Raw genomic sequence first — 17,697 nt, 5'->3', positions numbered from 1 at the left:
CCGACCTGCTAAATGCATTTACAGTTTGCAGAAATATGGCTTTGCGGGCCGGCGCGGGGGCTGAATATCCTTTTTTACAGGTCCGCTTTGCGCTGGCCGGCGAATCCTCTACGAATCCTCTTTTACGGGTCCGCTTCGTGGGGTTTGCTCGGCTGCCGCCCGCGCCGGCCCGTAAATCAGTAATTTGCATTTCAATTTCGGGTATGAAAAAATATTTCTTCTTCCTAATACCAAAATGAGCATCCACCTTCCCACACACATGTCCATCTCAATAAACTACCGAAATTGAACTGAATAGATTGACAAAGCCGAATGAAAACAAGAACATACCTCGTCGTTTTCGCATTTGAAGAATACCCATCTGGGGTGTTGCGGCATTGCTAGATGTTAGCCACAACACTGTCTGGGCAAGGGGGAGAACCTGCATTTTCGCGGGTTGGGGTGGGAATTTTGCCACGTCCTACTCTAGAAACAATAGAATTTTCGCTCGTACGTTCAACCGGCACGCACGCAAACTCTGTCTGGTCGTGCGTTGATTTTGTCCCACCTCGCCCCCTTCAATTGATTATCATCAATTTATATACAATCATAGATTATCCATAATATCAACCAGCCTCCTCCAAAACAATAGACAGAAAATAGACTCCCAATACATGGGAGAGATACTCGGCGAGGCAACGGAATTAACAAGGACCTGCTATACAGCGGTCGGTGGAGGTACACGTGCCTGCTTGCTGTAGTATGTGCTGGCCGCTCGACCACACCATTTGTTTAGGGTGACTCTAACGTTGTATTTTGATCACTTTGACACGTGTATTTTCTTGGGTTTGGGCCAAGAGCGGTGAAAACAAACACGGGAATGAAATATAAATAAAACAACATTCAATATATAAAACTAAATAATCAAAATCATTAGAATTCAAATCTTTTCATAATTTTATAAAACACTTTACATGAATTATTAAACTATCGAGGAGTATTTAAGGGCATCTTCAAAACCATCGCTCAAAACATCTGCAATCGTCTAGACCGTGCGGTTCAGATCGGACGTGTTTTGCCATCGAGCGCGTGTCTGTATCGATCCGTCGACCGGTTCGGACCTAATTTTCCCGCAATCCAGAAACAAACTGGAGGGGCTTTGCGTGCATCCAGACCGCTGCCACAATCAATTCTGACTGCCCGACCCACCCAAAAAACCCTCCCTCACATGCATCTCTTCCCGCTCGAAGCCGTCAACGCCGCTCCAGAGAACCAGTGCCACATTCATGCCAGCTCAGAGTGACGCGACCTCTCACTGGCACTCCGGCATTGAAGCGGCACCAGCCGAGTTAAACAGAGATCGAATATACAATCCTTTCGATTCAATAAAGATCAAATGTTTAGTTCTCGCTAACATACATATAACATGTACTTGGTTATTGACCTAAAATAAATTCATATTTAGTTCTTCTACGTGAAGAGAGCACATGTTCAGATCAACACAAGACTGAGGACGAGGACGATGTTGCCAACTCCGCCCCGCCCACGCCCCGTCACCACAACCACTAAGTCGGCACGTCCAAGGCCGCCTCTGGCAACGAGGAAGAGTAGAGCATGGAAGTTCATCGGCGCCCGGGTCCCAGGAAAGCCACCGCCCTTTCCCTAGGTCTAAAGCCAAGCTTGGCGGCTCAAAATCGTCGGTCGATTAGCCCCTTGCAGGCTATGGATGCAGAGGCTATAGATGCGAAGCTGGAGCTTTAGTTCTTGGGGCTCATGGTCGGCTGAAAATGGGCGAACGGGTGCCGACGGTCATTTAGACTCGGTTTAGAGTATGATTTAGTTCAAATATGTCAAATTTATTTAGCTTGCTCCGGTATAGATGAAAATCCGATTTAGTATGAATGAATATCGTTTGGTTTGTTTAAATATCCATCAAATTTATTCACTTTCGTTAAATTTCTTTTGAAATACAACCGAACATATGTGTATATAGCTTTGGATGGTCGTCTTCCGCATCAGTGTCCGCGGACTGGTCCTGGTCTATGGATGGAAGTAGGGTCTGTTCTGCGGGTCGGCGATGGAGATACCCTGAGAATCATATTGTATGTTTCTCCCGCTAAAAGACTTACATGAGGGCAACCTTGTTCGTTTGTTGGATTTGAATATTAGTGAAGCGTAGTGGCACATGGAGCAGGTTTGGTCAATTTTTTTGCCCGTTGCAACGCACGGGTATATGTACTAGTACTTATCTATATATGAAAGAGTATGAGGCAACTTGTTCAAACAAATCATATGAAACTAAAAGGGTCGAGAAGAGGTGTCTAGAGGGGGGTGGGGGGGTGATTAGACACTAAGTGCCAAAAGTTACAGTTTTTAATATTCTCAAGTTTAAGTGGAGTTTAAGCACAAGTTTAACAAACACAATACATATCAAGCAAGCATGCAATGAGTATATGAGCAGCGGAAAGTAAAGCATGCAACTTGCAAGAATGTAAAGAGAAGGGTTTGGAGTATTCAAACGCAATTGGAGACACGGATGTTTTTGTCGTGGTTCCGATAGGTGGTGTTATCGTACATCCACGTTGATGGAGACTTCAACCCACGGAGGGTAATGGTTGCGCGAGTCCACGGAGGGCTCCACCCACGAAGGGTCCACGAAGAAGCAACATTGTCTATTCCATCACAGACGTCACCCACGAAGGACTTGCCTCACTAGCGGTAGATCTTCACGAAGTAGGCGATCTCCTTGCCCTTACAAACTCCTTGGTTCAACTCCATAATCTTGTCGGAGGCTCCCAAGTGACACCTAGCCAATCTAGGAGACACCACTCTGCAAGAAGTAACAAATTGTGTGTTGATGATGAACTCCTTGCTCTTGTGCTTCAAATGATAGTCTCCCCAACACTCAACTCTCTCTCACAGGATTTGGATTTGGTGGAAAGAAGATTTGAATGGAAAGCAACTTGGGGAAGGTTAGAGATCAAGATTCATATGGTTGGAATGGAATATCTTGACCTCAACACAAGTGTAGGTGGTTCTCTCTCAGAAAATGTGTATTGGAAGTGTAGGTATGTTCTGATGGCTCTCTCTACGAATGAAGAGTGGGTGGAGGAATTTATATAGCCTTCACACAAAATCTAACCGTTACACACAATTTGCCAAACTCGATGGGACCGAATGATTAAACTCGGTCGGACCGATTCAGCAAACCTAGTGACTGTTAGGATTTTCGGTGGGACTGAATGCAACTCGGTAGGACCGATATGGTTAGGGTTAGGGCATAACGTAGTCTCGGTGTGACCGATTACACAAACTCAGTGGGACCGATTTTGGTAATAAGCTAACCAGAGAGTTGGTTAGGCAAACTCGGTGAGACCGATTACACAAACTCGGTGAGACCGATTTTGGTAATAAGCTAACCAGAGAGTTGGCATTGTAATCTCGGTAGTACCGATTGCTCAAACTCGGTGGTACCGATTTTGGTAATGAACATACACAGAGAGATTACAATCCCATCTCGGTGAGACCGAGATTCCTATCGTTGAAACCGATTTGCTAAGGTTTGTGGCAGTGGCTATGACATCTGAAACTCGGTGGCGCCGGATAGATAGAATCGGTGGGGCTGAGGTCATATGTGGATGTGGGAAGATAGTTGAGGGTTTTGGAGCATATCACTAAGCACTTTGAGCAAGCAAGCCATTAAGCAACACCTCATCCCCTCTTGATAGTATTGGCTTTTCCTATAGACTCAATGTGATATTGGATTACTAAAATAGAAAATGTAGAGTTTTGATCTTGAAGCTTGAGCCAATCCTTTGATCTTAGCATCTTGAAGGGGTTCCACATCCTCTAGTCCATGCCACTCCATTGTTAAACTTATCTGAGACATACTAGGTAAAAGTGTTAGTCCAACAAAAAATATGTTGATATTAATTACCAATACCATCCAGGGAGCACTTGTGCTTTCAGAAACTCAACTATTGGAATCTCCTACGGGTCTATTGTTGTTGCCGCTCTCCTTCTCTCACTCAAAACTAGAGATAGAAGAAGGAATAGGATACACTGAAATTTTCACCTGACTGAACACAGCCCCGTTTTTACTTTCCAGAGCACCAAACTCTCATACAAGATACATAGCCAAGATATAGTCTAGCTAGCTCACACAACGCACTCAGCGAACTACCCGCGCGTACACGCTCACCCGGCGACCCGGCCGCTCGTGCATGGGGCCATGCCGTTCCTCCACGGGACCTAACCTCCACGCCTCGAGCTGTGCTGCATGCACGTCCTACATGCCCGACCTCACGCGCCCATGACGTGCACACCGCGGCCGCGCCTAATGCATCGTTAATCATCTATCTAGCTAGCTTGACGCGGCTGACCATCACATACACACACGCGTACGTCACACATGCACACACGCCATGCTTTTGTTGCGCCCCGCACGTCTCGCGCGTACCCGACGCGCCCGACAAGTCCGGCTGCACCAGTGCGTCCCGTATGTCCCGCATGAATCCGTCGCGCCCGACGAGTCCGACCACACACACCGTGGCTTATTGCAACACACATCCCCTAAGCCACGGCCTAGAGGAGTCCGTCATTGTCGACTATGGCGCCGGCCAAGAGTGTTGGAAGACTGGCACGACCGACACTGGGCCACGCTCGTCAGGAGGCCAACGCCATCGCGCGAGTCTCTCGGGAGACACGGCGCCCACGCGTGCATGCACGCCCACGCCTCCATGCACGACGTGATCCCTTCCGGCTCTCCCGTTTCTGTTGTAACTGATCTATCGATGTGTAAAGCCTGTGTATTTAAGTGTACTATGTATCAATGAATGAATATAGACAGATTTCACTCGTCTAACTTGGTATCAGAGGTCGTTCCTCCCTCCGCTTCCGCCATGAGCTTCCGGCGCCCGCTCCGCCGCACCCGCTCCTTCGGGGACGCCGACGCACCCTTCATCCTCCCTCCCGTCGCCCCCGGCCCCGAGCCCGCCGCACCGGCTGCTGACGCCGCCCCCGTGCCGCCTCCTGCAGTCGCGCCGGTGCCCGTCTCCCCCAACGCGCGCCTCCTTCGTCGCGCTGGCGCCGCACCTGCGGTGCCCCCTCTTCGCGCCGTCCGCCCTCACGCCGGCGCCCTGGCGCTCGCGCCCCCGCCAGCCCAGGTTCCCATGATCCCTGCCCCATCCATGCATCACGTTAACATCGCCTCTTTCATCCCATTCAAGCTTAGCCTCGACGCCAACTATTATTCGAAGTGGCGCCACCTGTTCTGGTTCGTCCTCTGCAAGTATCACGTCGAGGAGCACGTTCTCGAGGACGCCGATCCGCTCCATGAGGACGCGGTTTGGCGCAATGACGACATCACGATCGCTCTTTGGATATATGCGACTATATCCGATGAGCTCTACGACGTAATCCAATCCCCCGAGAGCACGACGTTCCATCTCTGGCAACAGCTGGAGGTCTTCTTCCGCGACAACGCCGCCGGCCGCGCCGTCCACATCGGCGCCGAGTTCCGGGCGACGGTCCAAGGCGACATGACGGTGGCGCAGTATTGCCGCCGCCTCCAGCAGCTCGCCAACGCCATGGCCGACGTGGGTGAGCCGGTCACCGACCGGTCGCTCACACTCCAGCTCGTCCGTGGCTTGAGCAGGCGCTTCCACGTCATGACCACCTTGTTGCCGATGCAACAGCCGTTCCCGACGTTCGTCCAGGCTCGGTCGCGCCTCCTCTTGGAGGAAATCGGCATCGCTGAGCGCAAGCGCGCCGAGGGGGCGTCCGCCCTCGCCATCGGCCACGGGGGTGGCTCCTCGTCTGGCGGCTCCTCCTCCACGGATCGCCGCTTGCCACCGTCGCCTCAGGACAAGGGGAAGAGCCCCGCCGCCGGCAGCCCCTCCGGAGACCGTCAGCGCGGCGGGCGCGGGCGTGGCCGCGGCCGCGGTCGCGGCGCTCCCGGCGCCTCCTCGAGCTCCAACACGGGGCGCGGCGCTAGCGGGCAGCCCCAGCCCTGGATGGGGTACTTCGCACCGTGGGGCTCGCCCGCTCCGACCCCGCAGCAGTGGCGTTCGCCGTGGGTGCCGCCCAACTCGGCGGGTGTTCTCGGGCCACGCCCGGGGGCCCAGCACCAGGCCTACCCCGTCGCCGCCGGGCCTCCCCCTGCCGCGCCCTGGGATCCGCAGGCTATGACGCACGCCTTCGCCAACCTCCAGATGCAGCCGCCGCCGACCAGCAACGAGTGGTACATGGATACGGGTGCAACTTCCCACGTCGCCAGCTCCTCCGGTAACCTCACCAAGCCTTCCTCTTCTCCGTATTATCCCTCTAGTATTACTGTTGGTAATGGTTCGTCCATCCCTGTAGTTGCTGCCGGTTCCACCTCCCTCCCTCCTTTCCAATTAAACCACATCCTCATCTCTCCAACTATTGTTAAAAACCTTATATCTGTGCGCAGATTTACTCGTGATAATTGGTGTATTGTCTCTTTTGACCCCTTTGGCTTCTCTGTGAAGGACATGGCAACGGGGAAACTCATCATGAGGTCCAGTAGCTCCGGAGATCTTTACCCTTTCTTGCACAATAATGGCGGCTCCATGGCACTCTCCGTTTCGAGCTCCGGCGAACTATGGCACTTGCGGCTGGGCCATCCTAGCCATGTTTCCCTTTCTACTTTAATGAACAACCTTTTAGATTCATGTAATAAATCGCAAGGTTCTTCGGTGTGTGAATCTTGTAAAATAGGCAAACAACCTCGACTACCGTTTCCCCATTCCACTTCGTTTACTACAGAACCTTTTCAACTTATTCATTGCGATTTGTGGACCTCACCTGTTTGTAGTTTTTCCGGCTATCAATATTATCTTGTTGTGCTTGATGACTTTACTCACTACTCTTGGGTGTTTCCCTTACGCCACAAATCCGACACCGCTGCCACGCTCTTACGTTTCTTCTCCTACGTTAACACTCAATATAATCTCTCTATTAAATGTGTGCAGTGTGACAATGGCGGCGAGTTCCTCTCTCTCTCTCTACGTGACCACTTCTCTCGCCATGGCGTCGCCTTCCGCCTCTCCTGCCCACACACTTCACCTCAAAACGGCAAGGCCGAACGCCTTCTTCGCACCACTAACGATGTCCTCCGCACTCTTCTCATCCACGCACATATGCCGCCCGAGTATTGGGTCGAGGCACTCCACACCGCCAACCATCTTCTCAACCGGCGACCCTCATCCGCCATTAACCAGCACACACCCTACTACCTCCTCCACGGCGAACACCCCACGTACGACCATCTTCGCGTTTTCGGATGCCTTTGCTTTCCCAACCTCACCCACCTCGCGCGCCACACAAACTAGCCCCCCGATCCACTCCTTGCGTCCTACTCGGGTACCCCCTGGAGCACAAAGGATACCGCTGCCTCGATCTACGCTTGCGCCGCGTTTATATTTCTCGCCACGTCACTTTTGACGAGAAGAAATTTCCCTTTGCTACACTTAGCATACCGCCGCCCACAGACCCTCCTGCCACACCAGATCCGCCGCCCCTGCTAGCCCACCCCGCAATCTTACCTACCTCGTACCCTCCGGGATCCCCACCGATCGGATCCGCTCAGGGCTTCGCGCCCAATCCGTGCACTCCCGTTCCCCTAGATCGCGCGCCACACGCACCCGTCGCACCACCTGACCCGGCCCCGCCCAGTCCAGCCTCCCGTTCCCCCGCGCCTGTCTCCCCCGCGCATGCCGCGACCCCGCCGCCTACCCCACCCAGCCATGCAGCCAACCCGACGGCCTCTCCCATGCATGCGACCGGCTCGCCTCCTACCCCACCTCGCCATGCAACCAATCCCGGCGCCTCCACTGATTCCCCCTCCACGCCTCCTCAGCGCCCGCTGCCACCTCGAGCCGTCCCCGTCGTACCGCCACAAAACCTCCACCCCATGCGCACCAGAGGCAAGTCTGGGTATCTTTTGCCTAAGCAACACATCAGTCTCTCCGTCACCACCGATATTAGCCCTCTCCCTTCTTCCTACCGAGCAGCTCTCAAGGATCCGAACTGGGCCGCTGCAATGCTAGAGGAGTATAATGCGTTGTTGCGGAATGACACTTGGTCGTTGGTTTCGCGTCCTGCAGGTGCGAACGTGGTGAGTGGCAAGTGGATCTTTCGCCACAAGTTCAACCCCGACGGCTCGTTGGCTCGGTACAAGGCGCGGTGGGTGCTCCGCGGCTTCACTCAGCAGGCCGGCGTTGACTATGGTGAGACGTTCAGTCCCGTTGTCAAACCCGCCACGATCCGGGTCGTCCTCAGCCTCGCCGCCGGCAGCTCGTGGCCCATCCACCAGCTCGACGTCAAGAACGCCTTCCTTCATGGGCACCTCTCTGAGACCGTCTACAGCATGCAGCCCGCTGGCTTCATCGACTCCTCGCGACCTGGGGACGTGTGTCGTCTCAACCGGTCACTCTACGTGCTGAAGCAGGCGCCTCTGGCATGGTTTGCTCGGTTCACATCGTACCTGCTCTCTCTTGGGTTCCATGCTTGCAAGGCTGACTCCTCGCTCTTCTCCATCCACCGTGGTCGTGACACCGCATACCTCCTCCTTTATGTCGATGACATTATCCTCACCGCTAGCACGCCTGCCTTCCTTCGCTCCATCATCAGCTCGCTGCATCGTGAGTTTGCCATGACCGACATGGGTCCCCTACACCACTTCTTGGGCATCAACGTCCACCATACCACCCACGGCCTTCACTTATCCCAGGAGCAGTACGCACTTGAGATCTTGGATCGTGCCGGCATGCTTAACTGCAAGCCCGTGTCCACTCCCGTTGACACCATGTCCAAGCTCTCTGCCACCGACGGTCCTGCCTTCCATGATCCATCTCTCTACCGGAGTCTGGCTGGGGCTCTCCAGTACCTCACCCTCACGCGTCCTGACTTATCCTACGCTGTCCAGTAGTGTTGCCTGTTCATGCATGATCCCAGGGACAGTCACTTCCAGATGGTGAAGCGGATCCTCCGCTACGTGTGTGGTACTGTGCACCTCGGGTTGCACTTTCACCGCTCCGCCTCCAGCGACCTCACGGCGTACTCCGACGCGGATTGGGCGGGCTGCCCGGACACCCGCAAATTGACCTCGGGCTTTGCGGTCTTCCTCGGCACCAACCTCGTCAACTGGTCGTCGAAGCGCCAGCACACGGTGTCTCGGTCTAGCACCGAGGCCGAGTACAGGGGGATCGCCAACGCCGTCGCCGAGTCGTGCTGGCTTCGGCAACTCCTCGCCGAGCTCCGTCGCCCCTCGTCGCGCGCCACCATCGTCTACTGCGACAACGTCAGCGCCATGTACATGTCCGGCAACCCCGTGCAGCACCAACGCACCAAGCACATCGAGATCGATCTTCACTTCGTCCGCGAGCGTGTCTCTCTTGGCGAGGTGCGTGTCCTTCACGTGCCAACGATGTCGCAGTTCGCGGATATCTTCACCAAGGGATTACCTACCAGTGTCTTCGTCGACTTCCGGACCAGTCTCAACGTCGGTGAGCACCGCGCTTCGACTGCGGGGGGGTGTTGGAAGACTGGCACGACCGACACTGGGCCACGCTCGTCAGGAGGCCAACGCCATCGCGCGAGTCTCTCGGGAGACATGGCGCCCACGCGTGCATGCACGCCCACGCCTCCATGCACGACGTGATCCCTTCCGGCTCTCTCGTTTCTGTTGTAACTGATCTATCGATGTGTAAAGCCTGCTTCGCCGCCGGTCCTTTCCGCAGCTGCGGGCACTCGCGCCAGAAGTGCCCATGCTCCCCGCACTTGTAGCAGCGCCTGCGCCTGTTGCCGCCGCTCCTTAGACGCCATGATGTGCCTGTCGTCATCATCCTGTGCTCCGCCGTGCTGCCGCTCCCGCGCCTGCCACTGTGCCACCGTGAACAGAAGCTGTCCGTCTGCCCGCTCGCCGCTGTCCTGCCGTCGACGCCGAACTCGCTCGTCGAATGCGCGTAGCCGCCCGAGCTCTTCATCGAACGCCATCGTCGTCACGTCGTGGAACTGCTCGATACCGGCGACGACGGGGAAGAGCCGATCCGGCACCGTACCCAGCAGCTTCTTGACGAGCGCCGCATCACCCAGCGTCTCACCGAGGTTGGCGTACCTCACCGCCATCGCCGCGAGCCTCCCGCCGTACACGTCGAGCTTCTGCCGTCCGCCATCTTCAGGCGGTGGAATTCTCCGCCAGCCTCGCCGCACGGACCCGATCGGTGCCGACGAACCTCACCTTCAGGGAGTCCCATACCTCCCTGGCGGTGAGCTTCGTCGACACCTGTAGCAGCACATCCTTCGGCAACGCCCCGAGAAGCAACGCACGCGCCATCTTGTCCTTCCGCGCGTTCACCGCCGCGTCGCCCGGCGCCACCGCCTCCTATACGGTGTGGACGTCGAGGATCGCCTGTGCCTTGATGGCCTAGACCGTGTAGTTGTCCGTGGTCAGCATCGGCATCGCCATCGTCGCCAATCCATCCGCGCCGCCGCCGAGTGGAACGAGCGCCATGGTCGCCGGTGATCGCCCAAACTGAAGCTCTGTATACCAATTGTTGTTGCCGCTCTCCCTCTCTCACTCAAAACTAGAGATAGAAGAAGGAATAGAATGCATAGGAATTTTCACCCGGCTGAACACTGCCCCGTTTTTACTTTCCAGAGCACCAAACTCTCATACGAGATACATGGCCAAGTTATAGTCTAGCTAGCTCACACAACGCACTCTGCGAACTACCCGCGCGCACGTCACACATGGGGCCATGCCGTTCCTCCACGAGACCCAACCTCCACGCCTCGCGCTGTGCTGCATGCACATCCTGCATGCCCGGCCTCACACGCCCATGACGCGCACACCGCGGCCGCTCCCAATGCATCGCTAATCACCTATCTAGCTAGCTTCACGCGGCTGATCACCACGTACACACACACGGCACGTCACACAGGCACACACGCCACGCTTTCGTTGCGCTCCGCATGTTCCGCGCGCACCCAACGCGCCCGACGAGTCCGACTGCACCAATGCGTCCCGCACATCCCGCGTGAATCCGTGACGCCCTATGAGTCCGACCACACACGTCGTGGCTTATTCCAACATGTATCACATCAAAACCAACGAACACACTCACACGAAAACTTTCTCAAAGGCAGGTATCGTGCTCCCTTCTTTTTCTTTATTTCTTCACAAATCCGACTGTTACAAAACTCAGGACCAGCTGTACATATATATGCAACAACCCGGACAAGTGAATATCCGACCCAAGTCAACTTAAACCTGCTCGTACAGAACTCTAATCCGACCGGGAACGAGAACCGCGCCAGCCACACGCTCGGCTCGACGTTGTGTAGTCCCACATCGCTCCCGTGCAAGCAATCTGGCCAGCTTAATTAGCCCGTTACTGAGCTCTGTATCGGCTTAGGAGGCATTCGCGGACCAGCCATGCTAGTTGGTCGCTGGTCGATCGAGTTTGCTGAGGCGACTCCCACGACGCAGAAATGAGCCAGCTTATCCTAGCTAAGCTTGGCCTATCAGGTCTGCCGAGGAAAAAAAGCGTTCATTGGTCTAGCTAACCAGTGAAGTAAGTCTTTTTTTCTCTCTTCTCTTTTATTCAATGCCGCTAAGGTCGTTGATCATCATTTTTTATTCCTTGTGCTAAGATCGTTGATCATCCATTTTTCTTTTTTATGTTTTTCTTCATCGTACCACGGATTATTAATAGCAGCTACTATTTAAATTCTCATTTCCCTCCGCTAAGATGCCAAGCAGATTTTAACATGGTCTCAACTATTATGGACAGTCCACATCTTTTTATTCTTTGCGCTAAGATCATTGATCATCAAAAAATTATATTCCTTTTCTTCCTTCATCGTACCACAGATTATTAATAGAAACTACAACTTCTATTCTCGTTTCCTTCCGCTAAGACTCCAGGCAAATTTTAAGATTCTTCCAACTATTATAGACTATCCATTATTTAAGATCCACTTCTGTTTCCCTATTCCGTGTAGGGGTGATCACTTTCAAACCGAGAACCAAAAATCAAACCGTTTTAACCGAAGTATGGGCTAAAACGGTTTTTGGTTATTCGGTTCAGTTTAAAAAATAGACACCATTTGGTGTTCAGTTTTTAGTTCAGAAAAATCTTATACACCGAAGTAAGCAATTGTCAGTCTGACACCCTCGTCTCTCTCCAGCGCAAGCAAAACAAGCTAGCCGATTAACTTAAGTCGCTAACTATCTACTTCAGGGGCGGACCAAGGATTTGGACATGAGGAGGGCGAGGTAGATTATAATCGTTTGAGAGACATAACACAAGAATAAAGTCTCAAAAAAAGAATTGATATGATTGTATTGCAACATATGTTTGGTAACATATGGAAGAAAACTACATTTCTATGAGTTGCATATCAACTGGATTGGAGTTTGAATTATCTTCTACAAAGATTTACATTTTCCATGACAATTCGAGATAGAAGCAATGGCGGGGTAGAAAAACGAATATGTTTTAGTTTTATTTTTTTGGATGGAAACCAATTTTGGCTCGCCGTACCAAATGCGTGAGAGAAAAAACCGAAGGAAGATCTGATGGATGACTCAGGGGCGACTCCGCTACCACCACAACTACTGGGGTTGGGCCTCGCACCCGCGAGTGCTGCTGCCATGTGTTAACCCCGTGCGCACTATGGCCTTGTTATGGCTGTGTCAGCATCCTCGCCGTCAGGCTGTAGAGCCCATGGCGGGCATGTTGATGTTCAGATCGAAAAGAAGACGGCTGAGAGGCATGTCTATGTCTTCGTATGGGGATCGGAGACCTACGCCGAGATGAACCCTAACCCCTCGTCCAGAGAAAGGGGTGCAATAACTGCGGGATACTTCAGGACACCTAAGGCTTCGGGTGGAAAGCACCTTCTGACGCGTGAACCTCCAGATTGCAAGAAGCCACCTAACGGAATTGTGAGTCTGACACCCTCGTCTCTCTTGGGCGCAAGCAAAACAAGCTAGCCGAGTAGTTTAAGTCGCTAGCTATCTAGTGTGTTGCTTTGGTAATTGTACATAGATTCATGCAAGCACAAGCCTATCGGTCTAGTGCATCGATTATAGTATCTCGGTTGGATGCAAATACTACTCCCTCTGTCCCATAATATGAGTGCTTAGTGTAAAAACGCTCTTATATTATGGGACAGAGGGAGTAATTGCCAACTATATATTTTTTGAATGATTATGGCTATGTCTTTAAAAACTATACCAAATCGCTACATGATACATTGCTTCACCTGATGATGATGCAGACGTATTTCATTTTTCCGGTCAACCGAACAAACTAAACACATAACTTTTTGTTCATATGGTTTGGTGCCAATTTTTTGTCATTATTTTTGTTGTTATTCTACATAAACCGAAATTCAACAAACCCGAATAAACTGAACCTCATTAACCATATAAATTGGACGCCCACCCTACTTATGTGTGTCATGCCGATGGGTGTCGGGTTGCCTTGTGGGGCGGTTCCACCGGTTGGTATTATTCAAATCAGCAGGAGCTTTCCAATTCGGCTCTGGATGTTGCTGGTCATGGTCGTTTAGCGTGTTTTTGGATGCATGCTCCGCTTTTCATCGCCGTGGAATGTATTCGACTTTGGCGCCCCTTTGTTTGCGTCATGCTGGGTGGGCATAGGGTTGTCACATGATGACACCAGCCTGGTGTTGGTACACGTAATAGAAAAAAATCTCCCAGCGATCACCCAGGAACAATATAAAGATGCATATAGGGTCTGGATCAACGATCCTTACCGACTCCGGAGTTGCAACAGAAGTAGGCGAGTCTGTGTAGATTATACTTGGAGTCCCTCGAACCGTTGATGATAATTATCGTCGGAGAATTAGAACCACACCGGGCTTCTAATAATGAGGATTAGGCCTAGCTCTAATCGGTAACTAGGACCAACTAGAACTAGAACTAGATGAACTAGCGGAGGCTCCAAAAACTGTGTATAGAAAAGGGCAAATACCTCAAGTATATATATGTTAGGAGGGGAGGAGGGGCGGCCGACACCATGCGGGAAGGAGGTGGTCCTCCAAAATGAGGTCATGGGTGCAAGACGCGATCGTGCCTTCGTCCTGTTCCATCGTCTTCACTTCATCTCGCCCGCCGTCAAAACCACCTCCACCGGCACAGAAGTCGTGATGGTCGATGTCTCCCCAAGCTCAGGTTGGATGGCCACCGTCCGCGGCCGATGCCTTGCCCTTTCCCTTGGAAGAGGTTGTCATGTGGCGCACTGGAAGCACCCATTCACAGTGAGACTCCTCCAAGGCTGCGAGGAGCAAGGACATGGTGCATTGATCGCATTGTTGTAGAAGGTTAATCCAACGCACTCACGCCAGAGCCGAGACACCATACCTGCATGCATGTTGTTGTGCTGTGGGTGTGCATGTACTCCCTTTGTACCGAAATATTTCTAGTTGAAAAGTTATCACGTAAAATGTAACCGTTTTTATGGAAAGAAAAATATATCTCTATATATCTTCGATGTTGGTGTGAATCTGTTATACTATGCTATATCTTTATGTATTGTCCAATTCGTATAGACTAATACCAGAATCAGTTATATAGACCAAAAGTTGGGTTTAGGCTTTCAAAAAACCGCCTTTAGAATTCTGAATACACACTCTTAAAATCTTGGGCTTGCCCCTAACACCAGCCAACCAGATAGCATGCATGCATGTATAAAGTATTTTTGCTGCGAGGGACGCATGCATGACCAGCGTGCCGTATCAAGCTTTTTTTTCCTTCCTCCCTTTGCGATCCAAAAAGAGGATGGGATGAGTTCCATGCCTCTCATGGAAGGAAAAAAAATGTTTTCTTTTCCGTTTTTAGGAGGCACATACGTACTTCTCGCGAAAGCACAATCGTGCCTCTTACGGAAGCAAAACTGTACCTCTGGCGGAAGGAAAAAACGAAAATGTGTTTTGTTTTTCTGTCCGAGACCGAGAGGCACGGGCGTGTCTCTCGCGAAAGCACAACAGTGCCTCTAGCAGAAGCAAAACCATGCCTATAGCGGAAGGAAAAAACAGAAAATGCGTTTTTTCTCCGTTTCCAAAAGGCACGGTCGTGTCTCTTGCGAAAGCAAAACCGTGCCTCCCACGGAAGAAAAAGAACTGTTTTCGGGATTTTTTAATATTTTTTGACCCAAAAGCAAAGGAAGACGGTGGAAAACAAAAAAATTGGAAAAACAGAAAAAAGCGTTTCAAAAGCCGAAAACGCAATTGTAAAAATAAAAAACAAAATACGAAGGGAGTGCGACACGTGGCGGCGGCTGAGAGCGCGCCAAGTGACGCGCTCTCAGCCCACACCCAAGTGATCGTTGGGAGGCTCCCGAAGAAGCGCTCGCCAACTAGTTGCTCTCCAAGGATACATCCTTTCTTCCTTCTGTTGGCGATCAATCGAGCAATCTAGCTGGCTGCGCGCGCGGAAGAAGTGAGAAGGAGATGGCCGGTCCTAAGATTATGGAGGCCCATGACGAAACTAGAACCAAGGCGCACAATCATTAAAATAATATAGACAGTGTTACTAGTAAACACTTAAGTGCGTCCAAATCCAATTGTGGTGACAAAATAAATTTTATATATTACCTTTCGTCTGATACTCATAGATTCAAAGTCATTGTCGATGTATCAATATCGATTTGCTCTAACAATTCCATATTAAACATTAAATATTGCTAGACATTTTAATTTAAATCTCCCAATCTTAGCAAATGATAGAATTATGTAATACATTCTAATTAAAAAATAGAATTATACATATTTTGTAGACGTAGTACATATCAATTATATACTTAAGAGGATAGAAATTATACAACTTGATGGCTTGGCTGTTAAGCAACAACACTACAATTGTAGCGCTGTAGGAGCAGCCAGGGTAGATTTTTCTTTTTGAGTGCAAAGCAAAGCTTTGAAGAAGAGGCAAGACGCATCAAGGGCAGACCATGGGCCATCGTGGTTCATATCGTGGTTCATATCGTGGTTCATACCATGGGCCATCAAAGGCAAGGCGCACTGGTGCTTGGCTCAGCACAGCGACCCAACGTCTAAGGTCCAATACAGCAAAAGAATTATATACTCCCTCCGTCTCATAATAAGTGTCTTAACTTTAGTACAAATTAAGACACTTATTTTGAGACAGAGGGAGTACATCCAAAGGATATTACAGTAATTGGTCGAGCTAAATGAGTTTTGTACAGACAACAAACATTAAAGTTATAATGAAAGTAATGCACCTACTGCCCTGGATAACTGAGTTTAGGATAGAGCATAGAGATAAAGGTTATACCAAAAGCAAGGTATTGTTCCCAAGATAATTGACCTACAATTTTACTCCAAAGCATACAGGCAAAAATGTACCAAAAGCAATGCATAGTGCTTGCTCAGGACAACTAATTTGAACGCGACTGCATCAAGTTCAGTACAAAGCATAAATACCTAAGTTCTATAACTATAGCCAACAAATGTTAGCTGCTCATAAAAATAATGAGATAACAGACAATTGGGAACGAAGCGCTGCAAACATTGATAAGTAGGCCATTGTCTTTATTAATCAAAGAACATCTACGGTAGCTTATAGCTGACCATTACTAAGAATTAATACTTTGTTCTTCCCAGTGAAAAGGGTATTTTCTGAGGCGAAGCTAATGCAGATAGTAGTGGCCAATACTTGACAGGCTTCATCTTGCTAATAATAATATGGAAGATCTACACAAATAATAGTAGAATGCGCTAATGAACCCTGGCACTATGCAAGCTATACAGAATTCAGATAAATTTCATACTGAGATTGAACACAAATTAGTACCATTGTGCCTATAGAGTAAAGTGCATAAGATGGCACTTCACAATTGAAAGATCCAAATTAATATTGCAACAGAAAGTAGACGGTGCTTGCAAAAAACAGTGATGTAGGTGGGAGCAACATATCAGTCCTTACATCCATTGGTAACATTAGAGAAGCATATGAAATATGTTAACACTGTTAACATTGCATGTTTCAAAAAGAATGCATAAGAAATATGTTCATTAATAGCATTAGAGATGCAAAAGAAATATATAAACACTGTTAACATTGCAAGTTTGAAAAGAATACAAAAAACCGATTCATAATGACTTCAACTGTTATAGCGAAAATCAATAGTAATGGCAGGAGACTTGGCAAGAGAATAAAAATGCAGAGCTTAACATGAATTCGTACATGTAAATTTTAACACCAATGTAATAAGTTGACTTAAAGCAACATAGGTGTATCCACACCGCCTGGCATTGCTAATTCTGGATATGCAAAGGAGCAAACATAAAGTCAGGAGCATGTCAATTGCCGCCAATCCTGATGCTTTGTCTCAACAGGGACATCCACACTTCATCACAATTACTTCTCCATCAGGATCCCACCATCTCCATTTTGTCATAAACCTAGAAAATGTAACAAATCTGGTGAGATAGATTCTTTCATGTTATAACATATCAAGCAGAAGAAAAGAATTGGCTGTACTCTGCACAAAATGGCATACTAAGCTCAAAGCAAAAAAAAAAGCAAATACATATGCAACCAGATGTGATATATGCAACCGATGGTCTGATCGGGGAAGAGAAGTAGCGGATCTACATGATGATATCATGGTCTGGTATGTCATTACAAGTTAACAATTT

At 50.2% G+C, this 17,697-nt stretch overlaps 1 protein-coding gene across 1 annotated transcript; it reads left to right on the top strand.

Moving 5' to 3' along the window:
- Positions 1-4,808: 4,808 nt before the first annotated feature.
- On the top strand, positions 4,809-6,861 carry LOC123147262 (uncharacterized). The gene is made up of 2 exons (XM_044566503.1): positions 4,809-6,264; positions 6,492-6,861. Exons 1-2 carry the CDS (start codon positions 4,815-4,817, stop codon positions 6,527-6,529), a joined length of 1,488 nt encoding a protein of 495 aa, XP_044422438.1. The 5' UTR covers positions 4,809-4,814; the 3' UTR covers positions 6,530-6,861.
- The last annotated feature ends 10,836 nt before the right edge of the window (positions 6,862-17,697 follow it).

Source organism: Triticum aestivum, chromosome 7A (assembly GCF_018294505.1).
Source record: "Triticum aestivum cultivar Chinese Spring chromosome 7A, IWGSC CS RefSeq v2.1, whole genome shotgun sequence".
Classification (NCBI taxonomy): Eukaryota; Viridiplantae; Streptophyta; class Magnoliopsida; order Poales; family Poaceae; genus Triticum; species Triticum aestivum.
Note: the sequence above shows the minus strand (reverse complement) of the source record. Positions and strands in the feature narration are given on the sequence as shown.